Raw genomic sequence first — 21,965 nt, 5'->3', positions numbered from 1 at the left:
CTTAATTGAAAAAAGTAATTAAAGTTACAAATTACTTCTCCCAAAATGTAATTGAGTTAGTAACTCAGTTACCACATTGTAAAAGTAATTAGTTACTCAGCAAAGTAACTGTGATGTTATTTTTGTGTGTTCTTTAATGCTATTATGTCCTATAACATCTTTAATATATAAGATGTTAATATTAACTGATTGAAGAATAAAAACACTATAAGTATTTTAGAAAAGGTTGTATGTATTTGAACTCAATAGATTGCAGCCTGCCATATGATATGCATAGAAATAAAAACATCTAAAAAATAAATATTGAAAATAAAATTCAAGTACAAAATTAAGACAAACAAATTTAAACTTAACACAAATTTAACACATTTTTAAATAAACCGCATATTTGAGTTTAAAACAACTACATTCTCGCATGAAATACTTGTACTACATTTCATGACACGATAACAGTAATATTTAGAAAATTATCTGAATAAAAATGGTGGTTGAAAATATTGCGTGAACTCAACTGGCAGAAGCCCCCCCATGACCCGAATTCGCATCTGTTGTGAATTTAATTTCACGCGCGAATGAAGCGTATGAACTCAAAATGTTCAAGCATCCAACTAAGCGCGAGTTATTCATGCAAGTCACGTCTGGTTTGAACACAGCATTAAATATTCAGTACAGTAACATGTTAGCATGTGTTGATGTGAGTTGGTTCATAAGATTTGAGTTGCTTGAGGCAGACGTGGATAAAGTCTTTTTTCCTGGGCATAGCGTGCATGTTACAGAAACTTTCTTACCTTTAATTTCCGGTACTTCCAGTTCGAGAACGCCATTATCGCTGATGCCGTCTTGTGTTTAGTGGTTGATAGAGCATGCAGTGAGACAGCGTGAGCAGGGGACCGCCCACCCAGCCAATCATCATCGGATTTGCAACGGTGTCAGGCTGCTGATGTGTAGCCACTAGCCAAAGCATGACACCTTGCGCTTTATTCAACCAAATTGTAGTAACGCGACACTTTACATTCTCAGTAAAGATAACGGCGTTGCATTGATGGGAAAAGTAATTAATTAGATTACTCGTTACTGAAAATTAAACTCCGTTAGTAACGCCGTTATACTTAAACGCCGTTACTCCCAACACTGTTACTCACTCACCCTCAAGTTGTTCCAAACCTGTATGAGTTTTGTTTTTCTTTCGCTCAACATAAAAGAAGATATTTCAAAGAATGTTGGTCATCAAACAGCTGCCGGTAGCCATTGCCTTCCATAGTATGTTTGCAACAACACAAGGGTGAATAAATGATAACAGAATGTTCATTTTTGGGTGAACTATTCCTTTAACTGATTAGCAGAGGAAGAGATGTCGTAGCTCAAGCATGTGTGTTCACTTGTGTTGTCGCCACCCTCTCAGTAGCCCCTCCATCCACCCTGTTCCTCATTCCCCCTCATGCCAGACGCAGCTGTGGATGACTATGCCTTGATCCAAATAAAATTCATGCTTTAATTTGGAGCCGTCCATATGAGCATGAGTATGTTCAGAGATTTAGGGACAGCGAAACAGACTCTAATAATCCCCCTGAAACATAATTAAATATTTTTATTGATACAATATTGAGCTGGAGCATAGCTGATGAAAATGCTGTAAAAAACAAAGCCCTGCATGTACCCAGGGTTGTAAGAACCATCTGAGAAGTGTTATAAACTTTATCAACTTGGCAAATTTACCATTCTTTGAGTAACCAACAGTTAGCTGCTTTGCTGGTGAGTCTGTGTTACTTAGAGTAAAGTTACTGCTTAAAGTAATTGTCCATTTGACAACCAGTTGGTAGAGGATCAGATTTTTTTAATGGCTATTTCATGTGATTTGCTACAAATAATTTTTCTGCACCTTGGGCAAGCCTGTTTTTTTTTTTTTTGACTTGAAAAGAAATAAACAATAACCAAGGCAACATTTATCATTTACATTTAAAGTACAAAAAAGTAAAACTAAATAAACTAATATTAAAAACTAAAATGAAATGTAATAAAACTATATAGACATATTTAAACAAAAAATGACAAAAACTAAATGAATAAAATAATAAAAAAAGAAAGCAGAAAATAGAATGAATAAAAAAAAAGACAAATACAATAGTATATTAAATTAATGTTACTAAAATAACACTGGCCCAAGAAAAGAAAAACTCTTGATAATTATTTGATTATTAATATTTTAAAATAACATTATTAATTTAAATTAAGATTTATTATATATATATATATATATATATATATATATATATATATATATATATATATATATATATATATATATATAAACTATAATGGTTGCTATAGACACATAGTTTTTCTGGTGTTTTCACGAAAAAAGTATAGTTATGGTATAATATTCCACTTATTAGCAGCTAGATGCATAATAAGTCGAAATATGTAATAAATGAAATGTGTAAGATGTTTGGGATGTGTTAAACTCTGTGAATGACTGCTGCTTGAATTCTGTTAAATTCTGTAGCTGTAACTTTGTGATATGGTGTAAGTTGAAACTTTGCATAATGTCCTCTTTAAATGTAGTTTGTCACAGTTAAAACAAATCATCCACGCAGCTTATTCAGTGTAATGATTCACTTACAGATCAGCATAGAATATTTGCCAAATACTATTGGATTACTTAGCTTGAGAAAGGAAGTAACATTTTATAAACCAGGATTTGTTTTGTGCAAAACTGACAGACCGCTATTTAATAATAATAATACAAATAATACTAATAAGTTAATTAATTAATTAAAATAAATAATAATAGCATAGTATTTTAATATGATAACTATATTTTTTGTTTTTCAGTTGTAGTTTCATATACAGTAGACGTCTTTGACTATTGCATTGCATGTAGCTTTTTTTTTTTTTTTCGTTTCTTTAAATGGCATGTGCATAGTATTTTAATATGGAAAGTATTGTTTCTATGGACCCTGCATGATTTATGTATATATATATACATATATATATATATATATATATATATATATATATATATATATATATATATATATATATATATATATATATATATATACTCTGTGTATCTGTTTTTTTAAATGCAAAATTTTCTAATCCTCTCAATACAATGCTGATTGTTGTTGCTTGAAGTCATTTTCGGTGGTTAATGTGCCATGTCACAAAATTAAAAGCGAGTCCCTGTTGTCACAGTTTTGGAAACCTTTTTAGTTACTGTTAATATTGCATTCATGATTGATCACTGATCTAGTATTTTACCAAAAAATCTTAAACATAACGTGATTGTCCAATTTGCATTTTTAATTATTTCAGACTTCAGGCTCCTGATGACAAATAAATGTTGCTTTGAATGAAAATATCTTGAGTTCATCATTCATCATTCTATATTATTCTTGGCATTGTGCATTTCTGTAAACAATCCAAAATGTAGTTCTCTTGATGTTTCGAATAATGTATGCTTGCAGCTGTGTCGTGCAGTATTACTCATTCTATAGGCATCATGGGAGACGTGCACCACCCTCACCTCAAGGGTCTCTCATGCTCAGTTAGTTGTGGTTCTGCTGACGTCTTTGACTCACAATAACAAACCCTTTGTATGTGAAGATCAGTTTGTCATATGACTTCCTGTGTCATGTTTTTTTTATTTTTATAACTTCCAAAACATTATGATGTCAAACATATTATCCCATTAGCATATGACTGCCCACATTTACACATCAACAACACCTATTCAAGTTTCAGAATTTGTTCCATCCAGCCACAGTGAGGCAATATGGAGGAAGCTAGACAGATTATATTATTTATAAACAGCAGAACTTATTGTTCTGAACTTTACAGCAGAAACTTATGATGTAATAGATAGGTTGAACTCGTAGAACATGACGTAGTAGGGAAATAACATAAGTGGAACTAAACCGAATCAAGCAACCAAGCAATAAACATGCCGTTGAAGATCGCAAAATATTGTGCAGTGGCTGGTTGTGAAAGAACACAGCCAATGCTTAACATTCCTTTGGATTCAAATATTAGGAATGCGTGGTTGAACTTTATTTTTAATGAAGTTTCAGCTCACACGAGTAAAACATTGAGTGTTTGTTTGCTTCACTTCACCGCGGATTCCTTTGTTAACAAGACAGGTTGACGCTGGATTTACAGAGAAACAGATTAAAAAGCAATGCTGTGTGTCTATTTTGGATCCCACAGGAATGGCGCGGTACGCTTATGTGAGTAAAACATATTTGTATTGTGTCACTTTTGCTTTGTTTGAGATCGCTTGATAATGTTTACATGTCTAACCAAAGTCACAGAAGGCTCAAACTGAAGGATGTTCGGTTAGTTTATTATGCAAAGCTATTATCCAATCATAGCAGTGGGCATTTACTTCCAAAGCCTTCAATGCGGCACGCCCATAAAAATTAGCGTTTCTCGAGCTGCCCTCAAAACCAGGGTAGAAAATAGACTATTACTTATTGATTTAGATGTTTTTGAATGTAAAAACCATGCAAACTTCATAAGTGGACCTCAGACAACAGTATAAAATAATAATAATAATAATAAAATAAAAAAACAGTTCATGACCCCTTTAAAGATATGGCACCAAAAGTACACAGCTTGCTTTAAGGTCAGCGAGAGGACGGAAAATGCTCATGAAAAACAAAATTCAGCTATTTTTAGCATCCTAAGTGGACCTCAGGGATAAAAACTATGTATAAACCAAGAAAGAAGTATGGTTTGACCAAAAGAAAACCATATATGTTTATATTCTAGAGGAAAGTGAGGTGATAGGCCATGGTTTACTGGAGGTGACAGAACTGTGAATAGTTGAAGCTGTGAGGTCGGGATGATCATCTCCTACAGTCAGCTGCTGAGTGTGTGACCTGGAGGCAGAGCAAAGGCTAGACTGAAGATCCAAACAAATGCGGGTGGCAGCAGCACACACATGCACAGCATGGGAAAGAGGGAGGGGAGATGTGCCGAGGAAAAAGGAGGGGCCAGAGAAGGAGGCGGGAAGGAACAAAACAAGGGAAAGAGTTACTCTGCGAGTGAGAGTAGGAAGAAAGCTAAAGCTGCGGTCCGCTTAAGTTTGACGCCAGGCATGTGGCATCCTCGGCACAGCACAGAACCAAAATAGAGCCGGGAACGTGGGGCGCGCTTCAGGAAAAGAGGACTGGAAGAAGAAGGGAAGCGTTAATTCTTACCCATGAATCCCAGCAGCTCTCTACGGAGGCGTTTGTCCTCCCTTCGCGATGCTTGGAGGTGGAGTACAGGTTACCTGTTCAAGGTAGGCCTTCGGGTTTCCACCAAACTTTCGCTCTTTTCCGGATTGTATGTCTTGAAGGCAACTTTTTCCTTAAAGCTCTCCCTTGCTTTTTTCCCTGCGCTCTCTGATTGTTCATTTGTCTGGCCCGCTCGAAAGCAGCATTTCCAGCTGGTTTTGATCAAGCCTTGCTGAGACCCCCTCCCACCCCCCACCCACCCTTTCTTGGCTGTCCTTCTGGGGGTCGCAATTATTGGCTGATTAAGGGAATGTTTTTGGAGCCGGGCACCAAGTGGCAAGAGATGGATGGTGGACCCTGCAGATGGATAGAGAGGGTTTTCAATGCCAGGGTGTTTTACTCAAGTGTGTCACAATGGCTTTCTCAGGCTATAAGTGAGTGACTTTGGCAAGCTCCCTTAGTATGGCTTATTTGTATTTCCTTGTGTTTTATGATTTTTCATAATGGCCTGGCCCAGTAATCTATACACACAAAAGTCTGTTACACTACAAAATGTGTTAATGGTCTTTTATAGTCTGTTCATTAAAATCTTGATTGTCCTCTAAATACTATACATGCAAACATTATTGTAGTAGATTTTGCTGATTATTTGGAAATTAGGATTGTTTAGGAAACTAATGCTGTGGGAACATTTTATTTTAATGAATGCTCTTTAAAGGGACAGATCACCCAACAATAAAAATCCCTTTACTCGCCCTCATGTCGTTTCAAACCCGTATGACTTCCTCACGGTCAGTGTTGCAATTTCCAGAAAAAGAAAAGTCATGGAAATTAGGTGATGTGTGTACAATTTGATGGCTGCTGTTTTGTTTTGGTTTTTGGATTGTGACAAGTCCGAAACTGTTTGAAAACAGTCATTTTGCTACGCCATTGCCTTTTTAAAATGCATTTATTTATAAAAAAAAAAAATCCAGATTGGATTTGTTTGATTGGTCATTTCTATAGTAAATTTATTTTTATGCACTGCTTTAAAATGTTTCTTTTGTCAGCTATCACTCATTAAGAATTTCCCAGTTACATGCAAATTCCCCGGATCCAAACCTCAGTATGTTGTTTTCTTATTGGACACATTTGACCTTGACGTTTTCCCATCTTTTCATTTCCTTTAAGTTGTTCTATACTTTTCTAAGACTGCTACATATGGGAAACCACATGCAAAGTCCAAACAGTTTCTAGAAAAAGCCCCAGCACTGTTTGTAATTATACGTTGGATTCTGGGTTTTCTTAGTAAGCATTGTTCCTTTTTAGTCAGGTCAGTTATGCACTAGTATGTCATTTAGACGGTGAGCGTAAACCACACACATTTTAAGGCTTATCCTTCTTTTGTGAGACCATTAACATTTTAACTTTTCTTAGTTAAGTATCTAAATGTCATTTTACCAGTAAAAAGTGTATGTTTGTCCCATTACGGCACCAAACCAAGTATAGTGCAGAAATTACACACCTTTCAGCATCTCCTGTGTGAACTCCATATAATTTCATTCCCTCACTTACATTCTCAATGTTAGATACAGACCTACACACTGTATCAACACAGTTTTACATATGGATAAACACAAACCAAAAGTAACTGTCCAAACAAATGACATTTTCATTGGTGTAATCACCAGAACAGCCTGAGCTCTGGAGATGAACCGTAAACCTCACCTGTGCATAATTGGTTTAAGGTCAATTTTAAACCGGAAATTGGCTAAAAAACATCTGGAGATCATTATTAGTGATAGACCACTTATCATCCAGGCTGAATAATTGGACATTATTTGGTAATTTTGAGATGATCTGCATAAGATGAATAGAGGGTTTTAAGATTAAAGGTTAAGTTTTGAGAATCTTCCATTGATAGAATGTTCGGCATTTAGAACTGACATTGTGTGTGTGTGTGTGCTCATTCTCATACATACATAACTGATAGAAAACAATGGGAAATTGGCTCTGATGACCTAAAACGTTGCCTCTGTTTTTGTTTGACTGATGTTTCCTTCAGGAAGTGTAAATCTAGTTCATACACTGGCTTTCCTCAACTACATTGTCATGATCCTAACTAGAGTTTTCTTTTCTTTTAGGGCTCAACCAAATCCTCCAAGAGCATGGAGTCTCGACACAGACCATCCAGGTAAGATATGTCTTCATCTTCATCAGAAATCAGTTCAGTCAATATCTCATGTGTTCCTACTGTATGCACTGCTGTAGTGAACATCCCAAGGGATCTTCATAGCATTCCGAAATCCAGCGCCGGTTGACATTTGACTCTGCTTGGATCAGTCTCACATTCTTTATTGCAGTTTATGAGTATGACGAATAAACACACTTTAAAGCATCTATACAATCTCGAGGGATAAGTTATGATGTCCTAATAGGACTTCTCACCCACATACAATATATTAGATAAATAATGCCACTTTATCTTGAGTGAGAGTTTTCCATAGATACAGGCAGCAACAGAGACACTGGAAAAAAAATCTCGTTACCGTATTTAAGCATCCAGTTCAATTAGGAAAATGAAGAATATATCGAAATGAATAGGCTTTTTAGAGAGAAAAACAATCTATAAAAATTTATTTTTATCAACCAATACATTGTGACACTTTTGTAAGTTTAAAACTTTTTAAAAGGATTGTGTGTGTGTATCTATCTATCTATCTATCTATCTATCTATCTATCTATCTATCTATCTATCTATCTATCTATCTATCTATCTATCTATCTATCTATATATATATATATATATAATATTCTGATTTTCCCTATGTAAATGAATGAGTGGTAATCTGGATTTGTTTGTGTCATTGTATGCAATGGTAATCATTTATACTTCAGTATTTATGGAAATTAAACTAAAGTAGTTGATATAGTAGTTCAAGTTCAAGTTCATTTATTTATATAGCACATTTAAACAGCCGCTAGACAGACCAAAGTGCTTTACAGAACAAGCATATAAAAATAAAAGCAGCAAAAACAGACATAAGCACATAGAGAACAACTAAGCTAAGATTAATTATAAAATCAAGAAGCAAATGTAAAATAATAAGAACAGTCTAAGATAAGTAATCAATATGCTAACGAGAATAGATAAGTTTTGACCAGAGACTTAAAAACAGAGAGGTTGGGAGCCGTTCTGATCTCTAGAGCCATGGTGTTCCACAGACGGGGCCCTGCCACCGCAAAAGCACGCTCCCCTCTACGCTTAAGTCTGACACGAGGGACTACCAGCAGCGCCTGGTCGTGGGATCTGAGACTTCTGGACGGAATGTACGGATGAATAAGTTCAGAGAGATAAACCGGTGCTAGGTTGTGTAAAGATTTGAAGACAAAGAGAAGAATTTTGAAATCTATTCTCTGCCGGACTGGTAACCAATGTGAGGATGGGAGAGATATGATCATATTTGCGACAATTATGGATGAGTCTGGCCGCAGCATTTTGGACTAACTGAAGACGGGAGATTTGAGAATCTGATATACCGCAATATAGTGAGTTGCAATAATCCAGTCGACACGTGATGAAAGCATGAACTGCCATTTCCAGAGTTATTGGAGTGAGAAAGCCTTTGATTTTAGAAAGTAAGCGAAGTTGGTAGAAACCAGAACTGACTACAGATGAGATGTGTTTATCAAACTTTAAAGGCTGGTCAACAAGAACACCTAAGTTCCGCACTCCTGTAGATTTAAAGGGAGATAGATTCCCCAAGTCTGGGCATGTGCACTGGGACCTTTCACTCGGGCTGAAAACAATGACCTCGGTCTTATATATACTTATATAGTACGTAAAAATGTTGCATTGGCTATTATTGGTGACTTCCACACAATTCAAAGATATTTAATCTCAATTGCTTGTTTAGATTATAAAAATATTTCCTTTTTTTTTGGAACTCAATGGATGCGAACCAAAAGATAAGAGCAATCAAAACAGCTGAAAGATTCATCTCATGTTATATAACACTGGAGTTTATCTCGGATCCATTCTGATGGTCTTATGTCTCTCAGCTGTTGGGTGTGTTCATGCTAGGCTGTGAGAAGACGTTTTTGTGAAATTCATTACTACAAATAGTTCCCATTTTAGCAACCATGGGGAATTTTTGCTTTTTATTTTCATGGGCTGCTATTTTATTTCTCTCTTGGTTTGAGAAACTCTCTGTTTGGACACAATCTTGAAAAGAGATACTATGCGACCCTTTGATTTTCTGCCAAAAAGCACATTCCTGTTTTCACTGGTAGATGTAGTTTGTGCAGTACTAGATAATGTAAGAAGAATAATGTAAGAATTCTGGAGAATTAATTGCACCCTTTTTTTTGCATGTGCTATCTATGTTGTTTTAGCTACCATTCAACTCAGGAATTATGCAAATCAGGTAACAGTGCAAACATGCCCACAGAATCTATGAAATGCATTTTAAACCTAACCACCTAAAAATGCACAGACCTAAAATCATCTACTCTTTTTCCATTATTTGATCATCACTTAATGAATAATTACTTCTAATTATAGTATAAAAGTAATTCTTTCAGGGCATTTATAACCTGATGAAGATGGAATATGGGTGGTTATTGAATAAGGTTAGTGAATATGTTTGTTTAAAAGTGAATGAATGCACAAACCTTATGGGCTTTCAAAAGGATTGTGGGACCAGGGGAAATCCTTAACATTAAAGGATTGTTACACCTTGTATTTTGTACATGCTGAGATCAGCCAGAATCTCCCGAGAGTTGTGCAATGTTGTACTTGTTTTTCAAAACACTGTGGTGTAAGTACAATATTCATATGTCATATACCACTCAAAATAATGCGTTATTTACATGTATTTCTCCAAAATGCACTGAATGGATATTCGATTAAAATCAGCTGTAGAGAGATATACATGATTTACTGTGGTTGCAATGACCAGAAAACACGACAAAATCCAGATTTTCAAGGCTAAACATGCACCTCAACTATAGGTATCTTTCCAAAAGCTAGACTTCAACCATAAGTTCAACATTTTGGCCCAGATTTGAATGCTGTCTTCCAAAACATAGTAAGCTGCCTTAATGCCTGCTCCCTAGATAGGGAGTTGGCTTCTAAGGCAGAATCGTATACAGATAGCTCTGCTCACTATTGTATACAATAAGCAAGCTTGTGATTTCAGTAAAGCTTGGTGGTAGCATGTTGCAAAAATAACAATGTAAAACTAACTGTAAGAATATATTGGACATTGTACTGAATGAATATATAAATAAAATAATCAAAACATAAATAGTTACAGCAACAACAACAATAATAATAATAATAATAATAATAATAATAATTATTATTATTATTATTATTATATAAATGAAATATTATTAAATTTTAAGTATACATTATTAAAATAGTATTTATTTATATACATTTTTGTGAATATAATATAATATAATAATAAAAATAAAAATAATAATACATATATATATATATATAGAGAGAGAGAGAGATGGAGAGAATGCAACATTTATTTACACACAAATATTAATTACTATGGTTCAAATTCATATAAATAATAAATATAAACATGATATAAACTGTAATATTGACACTATATATATATATATATATATATATATATATATATATATATATATATATACATACATTTTGCTTTTATTTTTTTTTTATTGTATTTATTCTAAACAATTGTTTTTTGTTTTGTTTTTTGTTTTATAAAGTTGTCACAATGTAAATTGTAAAATTTTGAAATGTTTTAATTTCAGGAACACACTAAAATGCTGCCTACTTAGTAATCTCACTAGGTTTTGGAACAAAGCCCCAGATTTAAAGATGGCTGCACTTCTCTCTGATTGCCTTGATATCCAGACCTGAGGAGAGAGTGAGGTCACAGATGGGGGGCCTGATTGTGGTTACATCCTTGGCAGGCTTACGCCTCACCAGTGACCAAATTGTTTTCTTTGGTCTGCCCTGCTGCACACAGGGAATGCAGGATATTTTCATATCTCTGTTGTTTATCTGTGCGATCAATCTTTCCCCACTATATTTTATTCAAGCCATACCAAACATCAGATATTAAGTTTAATAGACTGTTCAGCGCTGACATGTTTGAGGTGAGGCATTCCTGATGTCATGTGCTGTGAGACACAAGACTTGCTTGTGCTTGTGCGAATGTTGTGAGTTGTGAATTGCCTTCGATGCACACCAAGGCTTGTAGACATAAATTGTAAATGCTTAAGTTCTCTAACAATTCTGTGATCTTCTGGCTTTTGCAGGAGCTTGAGTCTGATCCAGGCCATGGAGGAAAAGTATGAGGTGGACCTGGTCTACATCACAGAGCGCATCATTTCTGTGAGCTTCCCCAGTAATGTAGAAGAGCTGAGCTACAGCGCTAACATAAAGGAGGTGGCCACCATGCTACGCTCCAAACATGGTGACAACTACTTGGTGAGGCCTCACAACTCTAGCTTTGAGTACAGATTACAGATTACAGATTTTGAAAAAAGTTCAATAATAGTGAAAACATTTTATGTTGATTCACATTTGTTTATTTTATTATTTAGCAACTAAATTAATTTATGAACTAAACATGACATTTTTACAGCTCTTCAACCTCAGTGAAAAGCGATGTGACATCTCCAAGCTGAATCCCAAAGTAAGAAGTATTTACTTAAGATAGTATTTACATTATCTAATGTGGAGATTTTTGTTCCTTTGTTCTTACTGGCACTCCGCTGTGTTTGTTTGCATAAGGTGCTGGATTTTGGCTGGCCGGACCATCACGCTCCAGCCCTGGATAAGATCTGTAGCATCTGCAAAGCCATGGACACTTGGATGAACGCTGACAGTCACAATGTGGTGGTCTTACACAATAAGGTACTGTTCCACTTGTGCTTTTTTTTTGCTTTTTTTTGGTAACACTAGCAACAAACAATACAATGTCACACAGTTTGTGAAAAAAAAAAACGAGTGAGAGGGTCTTTAAAACATTATAAGTGCACTACTGATTTGAAGCCTGCTCCAAAAATGTATTCAGCAAACAATCCCATAATGCATCGAGCCACCTAAGGTCATAAATATATAATTGATATATATATATATATATATATAAAATTGTCCGAAAAAGAGAAAATGTCCAGTGAGCGGCAGTTGAAAATGCCTTGTTGATGTCGATGGAGAATGGACAGACTGGTTAAAGATGATAGAAAGGCAACAGTAACTCAAATAACCACTCGTTGCAACCAAGGTATGCAGAATAACATCTCTGAACACACAACACGTCGAACCCCGAAGCAGATGGACTACAGCAGCAGAAGACCACACCGGGTGCCGTTTCTGTCAGCTAAGAACAGGAAACGGAGGCTACAATTCACACAGGCAAAATTGGACAATAGAAGATTGGAAAAACGTTGCCTGGTCTGATGAGTCTTGATATCGGCTGCGACATTCAGATGGTAGGGTCAGAATTTGGCGTAAGGAACATGAAAGCGTGGATCCATCCTGCCTTGTCTCAGCAGTTCAGGCTGCTGTTAGATTAGCAGCATGCTAACTCATTTGAAATCATTTGTGATTTAAGGCTCTTGAGGTTTTATTAGAATTTAGATTTTCCCTTTATAAGCAGTAGTCTGCAGGGCTGCTCACTAGGTCTTGAAACAGAGCCATCTGATATTTGCCTGATAGTTTTTCCATATGCACATTATAGTTACTGTAAATAGCAGCCATAGTGGTTTGTCAGTAGATGGCGTTCTCAGGCAGCTCTTCTTAAACCCGGGGTAGTGTGGGGTCATTAAAGGTCATGGTGGTTTGGACAGTGTGAATTATGATACAACAGCAATGTTTTTTTTATATAAGATATCATCACTGATTTTCCTTATAAAGTTATTACTAGGCCATTGTTTTGCAAGCCTTTGCCTTGACCCTGTCTTGAGGTTCCAGCAAATCTGTTCATTGGAATGTATCCTTCTGATCTGGTTAAGTCACATAGCTGCTTACCACTTACAAACATTAAAATTATGTCAATGCATTTTTTAGTTAGATTGTAAAATGTTTCTTGTTGTTTTTGAGGATAGCGGTACTGTTAAAGTGCTTCGCTAATGAAAGGGATTCTGTCTGTGAGTATAAATGTAAAAACAACAGCCTCTTGTGGAGTTTGTGGGTTATCTTCACAACAGCTGTGTCTCAATGGGTTACATTTTTCTCCTGATATGGGTCTAGTGCTTTTAGAAATCCATTTCGCTGTATTCCTGTTTGATTTCAAACAGACCTGACCCTTACCACACCCTCAAGATGCATCTTATCCATTACTAGCGCTTTGAGAGCCTAAGAAGTGCAGCACTGCTAAGGGAGGTTGTAAATTGGATTTATAAAGGGCCTGAAATGTCTTAAACATGAATATGCTGCCTTTTTAGCAGAAACCATAAACACTGCATTGTTATGGCAACTTGTGTTGTTCTTTGTAACAGTGGAAACACAAGGCGATGGCTTGATGGTGGAGATGTTCACTCATTCAGAAAGAACAAAACCCTGTGATTAACATGACTCTAACTATGCATGAAATAGTTTAAGTTGTGTGTTTTGTTAGACAGACTTAAACTATTTTGATTTTATTATTTTTTTATTACAGTTTTAGTATGTGTTAGTTGGTAACTAATTGAAATAAACATCTTAAAGTTTTTTTATTTATACAGTTTATTTTATTACATTTTATAAAATTTTACTGTATTTCAATTTCTTTTTTAAATAGTTTTAGTTAATGATAATACTAGCTAATGATAATTTACAATTTTATGGTGTGATATAAATAATATAAATAATATATTCTTTTAATATTGTTATATCACACATACAGATTTTTGTAATTTGTGCAAACACAATTCAATGTTTTGAGTGGCAAACACTAATTATTTCCACAAAGCATCTCAGAATTTATCCATTGCTAATGTTTGAGGTACTGTTTTCCCAAAAAAAGATGATGCCACTAGCATTAGATAATTTTACAAATAACTAACTGGGGGGAAAAGTAATTAGTACAGTAAAAACATAAAAAAAAAATTGTATACATTTTTTTTTTTACTTTATTCTATAAATTGCTGTTTTTTATGTTAGAAGTTCACTTAAATATTCCATATATGTTTACACAAATATAATGGAGACATGAAATAATGTATTCCATTCATTGATAATCACATCTTCCTTTCTTCCTGCAGGGAAACCGAGGTCGAACAGGGGTAGTTGTGGCTGCGTACATGCATTACAGCAACATATCAGCGAGGTAAGACGTGTAGACCGCGTACTGTCTGTCTTTATTGAATTAAAGATGCTCCTCTGAGCACTTATTATGGAAAGATCTTAATCCCACATCACAAGACCGGCCACACGTTAGATAACACATGAGCAGGGGGGCGGCAAGAAAAGCAACTGCCAAATCGCATCATTTTACAAAGGCGGATTTGTCTCAAGACTCAAATTAAGTGCTGATCAAATTCATCCCTGATGCAAAAAGTGCATTCATGCTATTTATATGGCCAAAAGCTTCCAGTAAATTCAAGAAGCACATTTAAATACTTTTACTGGAAAACAACACAAAAATGCTTATTATGAATATGACTTTTTTATTTTTAGTAATGAAGAAAATGACCCATGAGTTTTCAATAATGTGTTTCATTTGCCTCTGCAGTGCAGACCAGGCTCTGGACAGGTTTGCCATGAAGCGATTTTATGAAGATAAAGTGCTTCCTGTGGGTCAGCCCTCCCAGAGAAGGTCAGTGGTGCTTTGTTTTCCTCATCTGACACCTTATCTTTGTGCTTTATGAGTTTGACCCTCATTGTGAGCATTCAGCTTCAGCCATTGTTCAATTTTATGAGTTTCACCCTCCTGATAACACTTCTCCAAACATGCAAACAGTGTTTGTGTAGTTTTGCTTGGTTAAGTTAGGTTATGTGTTGTTTAACTAACTGTACCCTATGTCAGTGTGTCCGTAAAAGCACAAATACCTGATGTTGCGTAATCCCTCCAAGTTTTCTAAGCACCTCTTGTCTGATTTAGCCGTATTACCACCATAATTGTACATGCATATTACATATCTCTCACTACAACTGGTCTCGGATCAGATGCGCTCGGAGTATTGCTGCAGTTGCAGCTCAGCTCAATGCAATGGCCAATACTGGGATAAATACGTAGTACAATTTTAATGGTAACATTGTTTTTTTGGTGTACAAAAAAAGTAAGTAGTACATTTATATATCTATATACACTATGATTCAAATGTTTGGGTTCAGTGTGAAATTAATACTTTTACAAGGGCACTTTAAATTGATAAAACATTATAGCAGATATTTATTAGTTACAATTTTTTTTCTATTTTTAAAGAAATGCTGTTCTTTTGAACCTTCCATTCATCAAAGAATCCTAAAATATGCATCACACTTTTTAACTAAAATGTATATAATATATGCGCTTTAATATACTTTAAAATATATTAAAATATAAAACCCTTATAAATTGTATTCATATTTCACAATGTTTCTGTTTTACAGTATTTTTGATCAAATAAATGCAGCCTTGGTGATCATGAGAAACTTAAATTAAAAATAGATAGATGCATTTTAGATTTATGGACCGACCACAACTTTGAATTGTAGTGTGATTGTCTGCATAAATATGTATGTATATTTTGTTTATGTTTTGTTAATAATTTGCACTGGTATTTTTTTGCCTTGCCAAATTCGGCCTCATTTCTCAAATGCTGAAATCCTCATGTACTAGCTGTGGAAGATATGTACATCAAAATGGCAAAAAAATTATAATTTCACAAATATGCACTGGAGATATTGGAAAGCCATGTTTGGGATGCTGGCCATTGTGTTGTTATAATTGGACATAAGTGGTTGCCAGTGTCATCTATTCTGCTGTTTAGCTTTATATGTACTGTACAGTGGAGTCGAAAAACAAGACGACACTTGATAGTTTTATTCTTTTTGTACATTGTACCGTTACAAATCTGAGTGCTGATGAAAGTGTACATATGCTTTGTGCTTCAGTACACGCCTCTACACACACCCGTTTATGCCTCATAAGGGAACACTTGGCCACGGATGTGCTGCTTTTACAGAATCAAGCATTCCATCTGTATATGGAAGAACTGGCACTTCAGGCTTCATTAAAACTAGATTTCATTGGGGCACATACTTGCGCTCCCTTTATGGAAAATGGAAAGGCAGAGTCATGGTAAGAGCTTTGCTCCAGGAGGAAAGAAGCAGCTTATGATTTCTGCTCTTCTGGAATAGAGAGGCCCTGGAACAACTGAATGTTCATGGGAAACCAGGCCTCGGCGCTCGTCCAGAAAGATGCAGAAGCGCTGATCACTGTCGCTCTCTAGGGACACGACCTCAACGTTCAAGAAGAAAAATGCTTTTTCCTGTTTATAAAACCTCATCTGTGCCAAGGGTTTGAAATCACAGCAGATGAAACCATTTCATGGCCCTAAATGGTCTTCACAACAATGTATAGATAGATAAATGTTATGTAATTCAAACATTCGTGAAAGTTTTTAACACACTTAGCAAGATTATACTGTACAGCAAGTGCATCTGCGTTTCCTAAATGGGTGTTAGCCAATTGAAACTTATTGCAAAGTTTTATTATATTATTTAATATTATTATATTATAGTATTTTTAGAAATTAACATCGACCTAGATTAATAAATGCTGTCAAAGTATTGTTAATTCCTGTATTAAGGCTAATGTCTCAATGAACTGTTAACAAAAGGAAACGTTTTATTATAAGTGTTTAAATGTTTACATTTTATATATTAAATTTGTATTATGTATTTTATTGAAATGTTTAAGGTATGTGCAGTACTTCAGCGGTCTGCTCTCCGGCCATATCAAGATCAATAACAAGCCCCTGTTTCTGCACCACGTCATCATGCACGGGATCCCAAACTTCGAGTCCAAAGGAGGTGAGCTGAAATGCTCTGACTGTTGGCCATTTGTCAGAGACTGCTGGAGGTGTTGAAGGCAGGTTTCAGGAGTCCGTATTGACTCCTGCTGCTTTTGACGCCTCCCTGTCTGTCAGACTGACAACAAGCCGCTCTATTCACATGTCTCGGGTGATCCGATCACAATAGGTCAGCGCTAAATACAGGTGTGTAGACAGTGTTTAGAATATTTTGTGATCCAATCATTGAAACCACAGTCGGAGGTATTCCAACACATGTGACCACATCGCATTTGTCGTGTAAAGTAATCCATCCTCCATAGACAGTGACGTGTGGCTTGATTCTCAAATCGGTGGAGATACATTTGAAACACATATAATTAGCCTAAAACATTCTATAAACACTATAAATAGTCTTGCCTTGTATATCTTTTGGGATGCATGTTAATACTGGGTATAAACAGGATCTATAGTTATAGAGTTATAGATACAATTTCTGCTCCAGCACATTAGATATTCCACTTCTAGAGCTTTAGTAATGTCTTCTTTGTTCTCTCTCACTTTCTCTCATGGTTTCTCAGGTTGCCGCCCTTTCCTCAAGATCTACCAGGCTATGCAGCCTGTCTACACATCTGGGATCTAGTAAGAAACACCCCATGTTTTCCTACACGGTATTGCTCATGCTTCCCTGGCATATAGCCCAGCCTTCAAGACGTCCAATCACAGCGGGCCTCTGTGTCTGGGGGGGGGGGGGGGTTTCTGAATCACACACACAGCCCACATGTGCTTTTCCTATACATCACTGAACTTGGCCTCTGTAGCTTCTTGCATGCTGTCAGACTGCAGCTGTGTTGTTATCAGAAGGGATGACCCTTTCCTTTAAATGCAATTAGAAAGATGTGTTTGACAGCCATGGATTGAGAAGTTTAGGCACATGTTTGTTGGGGATTTTTTTTTTTTTGTGGTTAACGGTTATGTATCTGACTGATGTTTGCAGTAACGTTCAAGGAGACAGTCAAACCAGTATATGCATCACCATTGAACCCGGCCTGCTTCTGAAAGGAGACATTCTGGTAAGTCAACTTACAAAACAAAAAACCTGTCTGTCTGTCTGTCTATCTATCCATCCATCCCTCCATCCATCTACACTTAAAAAAAATTACATTATTATATACAGTGTAATATAATATTATTATTATACAACAACAACAATAATAATACAAATAATATTCCAGAATAATAAACAAAACTTGATTACAGTAATGATCATCATCAATGCGAATAATAGGAATCCCCACAAAAATTTCAAAAGTAAAACAATTTGGAAATTTGCTTAATTGTTCAATTGTTGTCACAATGCAAGCAAATCTTACTGGTCCTTAAATTGTCTTACATAAAATGCAATGTCTTATTTTTTTTCTTTGATTTAAATGTTATCAATGATCTGTTCTGAGTTGAATTAAGACCACAGAAACTAGAGGAAAGCAGCTTGCCACAAGTTCTTCCTCCATTTATAGGCATTTCTCAGAGCAACACGCCAATAATAAAGCAGGATGTCTAGAGGGGCATCCATCAGACGTTTATTCCTGATGAGAGACAATTTTCTCTGCATGGATTTATTTGCATTTTACCTCAGAAAGCTTTTTGGAAGAGAAAGCCAAAAGGAGCAGAGTGCTTTATCATCTGCCATAATGCTGCGCTTGAAGAGGGCCTCTTTCTCTGATGGGGTCGATTTCAGAAGTCCTTAGTAAGCAAAATCAATCAGAGCTGATCTATAGAGGACTCTAACCCAAACACAAACCACAACATCGCATTGCACTTCGGCCAAAGCATGTTGTAGATCAATATACAGTTAGCACTAAAAAAAAACTTCCCTTGAGGAACAAAGGGGTCCAAAAGTTTGAGATAACAACTGAAAATAATTATATTTTGCATTTATTTTCATTCAAAATTTAATTAAGGCATAATTTGGGTGAAAAAGTTTTGGCATTAAACTAGAATTAAAAAATGTGAATTTCTCAACATGTGGTACTGTGTGCATCCCCTTTGTTTCATAATTTTTACCCCCCATGCGTGCTTTTCCATTTTGGGAAAACCGCAGGATGCTCTGCCAGCCCCCATCTTGCTCAATTCAGTCGTGTTTGTTTTGTTTCACTCTCTGAACATTTTATGTCCATCTCCCCCAGGTTAAGCAGGTTAATCAGAGTTATTTTGGGTGAAAGAAAGAGGGCTACAGTTTCTCAGTGGCCAGTGAGGACATTTTTATGTCCTTGTCTGGGTTTTGGAGACGCTCTGTTGTTTTACATACTTTCTCTACTGATATCTCTTGCGAGGCGACCAGCATCCAATACCTCTCAAACAATCTGTTCCAAGCCCATGAATAGAACTTTCTGTGCTGAATGTGCGTGTGTAGATGCAAGATTACATTTGAAGGATTTGCCATGCTCTTAAAGGAATGTTCTGGGTTCAGTAAAAGTTAAGATCTATTGACAGCACGATTACCACAGAAAGTCATCTCAACTCATCCCTCAGCTGAAAACAAAGAAGCAAAAATCGTGGTTATACGTTTAAAAGTCAAGCAATCTCCACTCACAGGAATTACACCGGCAATGCAAACCAGAAATTCAACCTTTTTTTTTTTTTTAGTAGTAAAACAGTTTTATTCACGCTTCAGACAACTTATAAATAGCAAAAATATCACTTGCACATTTCCGTTTGTAAATCTTTGAAAGTGTTGCTACATTTGTATGAAAGTTAGTGTATTCATTTATTTATTTATTATGAAATCCTCCGAAATTATGGTTTTTCTAATTATTTATTTATAACCATTATTTGTTAATAATAATACATTATTTGATTATTATTATTATTTTTGTTTTTATTTTTAATAGTTTATTAAATGTGTGTGTATAATTGTATTTAATGTATTTAATTGATTTATAACATTTATTTGTTAATAATATTAATAATATTATTATTATTAATAATAATAATAATAATAATAATTAATTATTTTATTTATTTGTTTGCAAATGTTAAAATAATTCTTTAGTGGTAATCATTGTTATTATTAATCAAACTTAACTTGTGTTTAACCTAAACATTTATGGTTGTTTATAACTGTAATGCTTCAAGCGTCTGCTTTTATAAACTTATTCTGCCTGGCTGAAAAACAGCATATTTATAGTTCGTAATAGTGTATGATTTCTTCTGTGTCTGTGTGTGTGTTTCACCTGTTGCTGTAATGTAGTTTCTCATGTCCTCCACAGCTCAAGTGTTATCACAAACGCTTCCGGAGCCCGTCCCGTGATGTCATCTTCAGAGTGCAGTTCCACACCTGTGCTGTTCATGATCTGGGCATCGTCTTCGGCAAAGATGAGCTTGATGAAACATTTAAAGGTATGCTGGGTTTGCCTTGCCTGGGTTAGTCAGACATTTGGCTATGCTGTGGCATCTCAGACTATGTTTGGCTGGTTTCATGTTTTATTTTGTTTTGTTTGTTTTAATGAAATCAGCAGGATTGTTGACTTTATTGCTTTTTTCAGATGACAGATTTCCTGAATATGGAAAAGTGGAATTTGTCTTTTCTTTTGGCCCAGAAAAAATCCAAGGTAAGAACTTTTGTCATTCATGTTCAGCTATTAAACAAATCACATAAATACTGGAAATAGGACATAAACTGAGCCTAGAAGCTTCTGAGTGTGGATGTTCTGTAATAGGAATGGACCACCTTGAGAATGGCCCCAGTGTTTCTGTGGACTACAATACCCAAGATCCTCTGATTCGCTGGGATTCTTACGAGAACTTCAACCAGCACTGTGAAGATTCAGTGGAGGGTGAGTGAAGCTGTAGCCTCATTATAAACAAATGACTGGAAATTATTAGACTTTCCCAAAAGTGGAGCCAGAATGGTTGTAAAACAATTCTATTTTCGCTTCAGACAACTCCGAAAATACTAGTTTCACATTTCTGCTTGTAAATCCTCTAATTTTCTTTTTCTTTTCAGTTGTAAGTTACTTGAAACACAGTATGTATGTAGGTGTGTATTTATTTATTTTAAGATATTTTACATAGATGCATAAATTATAAATTATTCATTTGAATATTTATTAATTTATTACAAATGAATATATTATTATAAACCATTATATATAGTATTGATTCATTTATTTATTATATTTTTAGTATTTATTTATTTACACAATATTCAGCATTATTTGGATGCTTGCTTATTAAACATCTGCCTGTATAGTCTGTAGACATCAAGGCAGCTCACTAGCTTCGATTATTCCTTTATTAACTAATGATGGCCTCTCAGAGTTCACATACTGTAGAGTTTGTGTTCCGGTCATCTGTCGGTCCGACATCAAATCATCAGAATTCATTGGAGTTTTGTGACAGAGCTGTTTGTGTACACATCTCTGATCATCTGTGCGTGCGGCAGAGACTGATTTAATCAGATGAGTTTGTAGTGTTGATTACAGAGGTCGAGTCAAGTTCACACACACACACACACACACACACACACACACACACACACACACACACACACACACACACACACACACACACACACACTGCCTTGTCTCTGGAATTGTCCTCACAACCTTGTGGTCTAAGCTGCGAGCCTCCTAATTTTAAGTTGTGGTGTGCTTCTGGTCCTCAGACATGTTATTTGTAGTCCTTTTTTGAGACATCCTCATTTGGTGGGTCAGCTCACTGGAGAGAGACAGTCAGAGCGAGGAATGCAAAGAGGATATATATGCAATTCTGTTGCATGGTTTTTGCTTCTTT

At 35.6% G+C, this 21,965-nt stretch overlaps 1 protein-coding gene across 11 annotated transcripts in view; it reads left to right on the top strand.

Annotated features, from left to right (window-relative positions):
- The window catches only part of tns1b (tensin 1b), a 235,509-nt gene that overhangs the window by 167,688 nt on the left and 45,856 nt on the right, over nt 1–21,965 (top strand). For 10 of the 11 annotated variants that reach the window (XM_059562497.1, XM_059562504.1, XM_059562500.1 and 7 more), the window contains 12 exons: nt 7,343–7,392; nt 11,508–11,679; nt 11,837–11,887; nt 11,986–12,108; nt 14,439–14,503; nt 14,909–14,992; nt 17,081–17,193; nt 17,753–17,813; nt 18,169–18,244; nt 20,441–20,570; nt 20,717–20,782; nt 20,891–21,007. In XM_059562497.1, coding sequence (XP_059418480.1) covers nt 7,343–7,392; nt 11,508–11,679; nt 11,837–11,887; nt 11,986–12,108; nt 14,439–14,503; nt 14,909–14,992; nt 17,081–17,193; nt 17,753–17,813; nt 18,169–18,244; nt 20,441–20,570; nt 20,717–20,782; nt 20,891–21,007 — 1,108 coding nt within the window. Of the gene's footprint in view, nt 1–5,055; nt 5,285–7,342; nt 7,393–11,507; nt 11,680–11,836; nt 11,888–11,985; nt 12,109–14,438; nt 14,504–14,908; nt 14,993–17,080; nt 17,194–17,752; nt 17,814–18,168; nt 18,245–20,440; nt 20,571–20,716; nt 20,783–20,890; nt 21,008–21,965 lie in introns of those variants that run through there. The other variant, XM_059562505.1, reaches the window with a different exon arrangement.

This window comes from Carassius carassius, chromosome 11 (assembly GCF_963082965.1).
Source record: "Carassius carassius chromosome 11, fCarCar2.1, whole genome shotgun sequence".
Lineage (NCBI taxonomy): Eukaryota > Metazoa > Chordata > Actinopteri > Cypriniformes > Cyprinidae > Carassius > Carassius carassius.
Note: the sequence above shows the minus strand (reverse complement) of the source record. Positions and strands in the feature narration are given on the sequence as shown.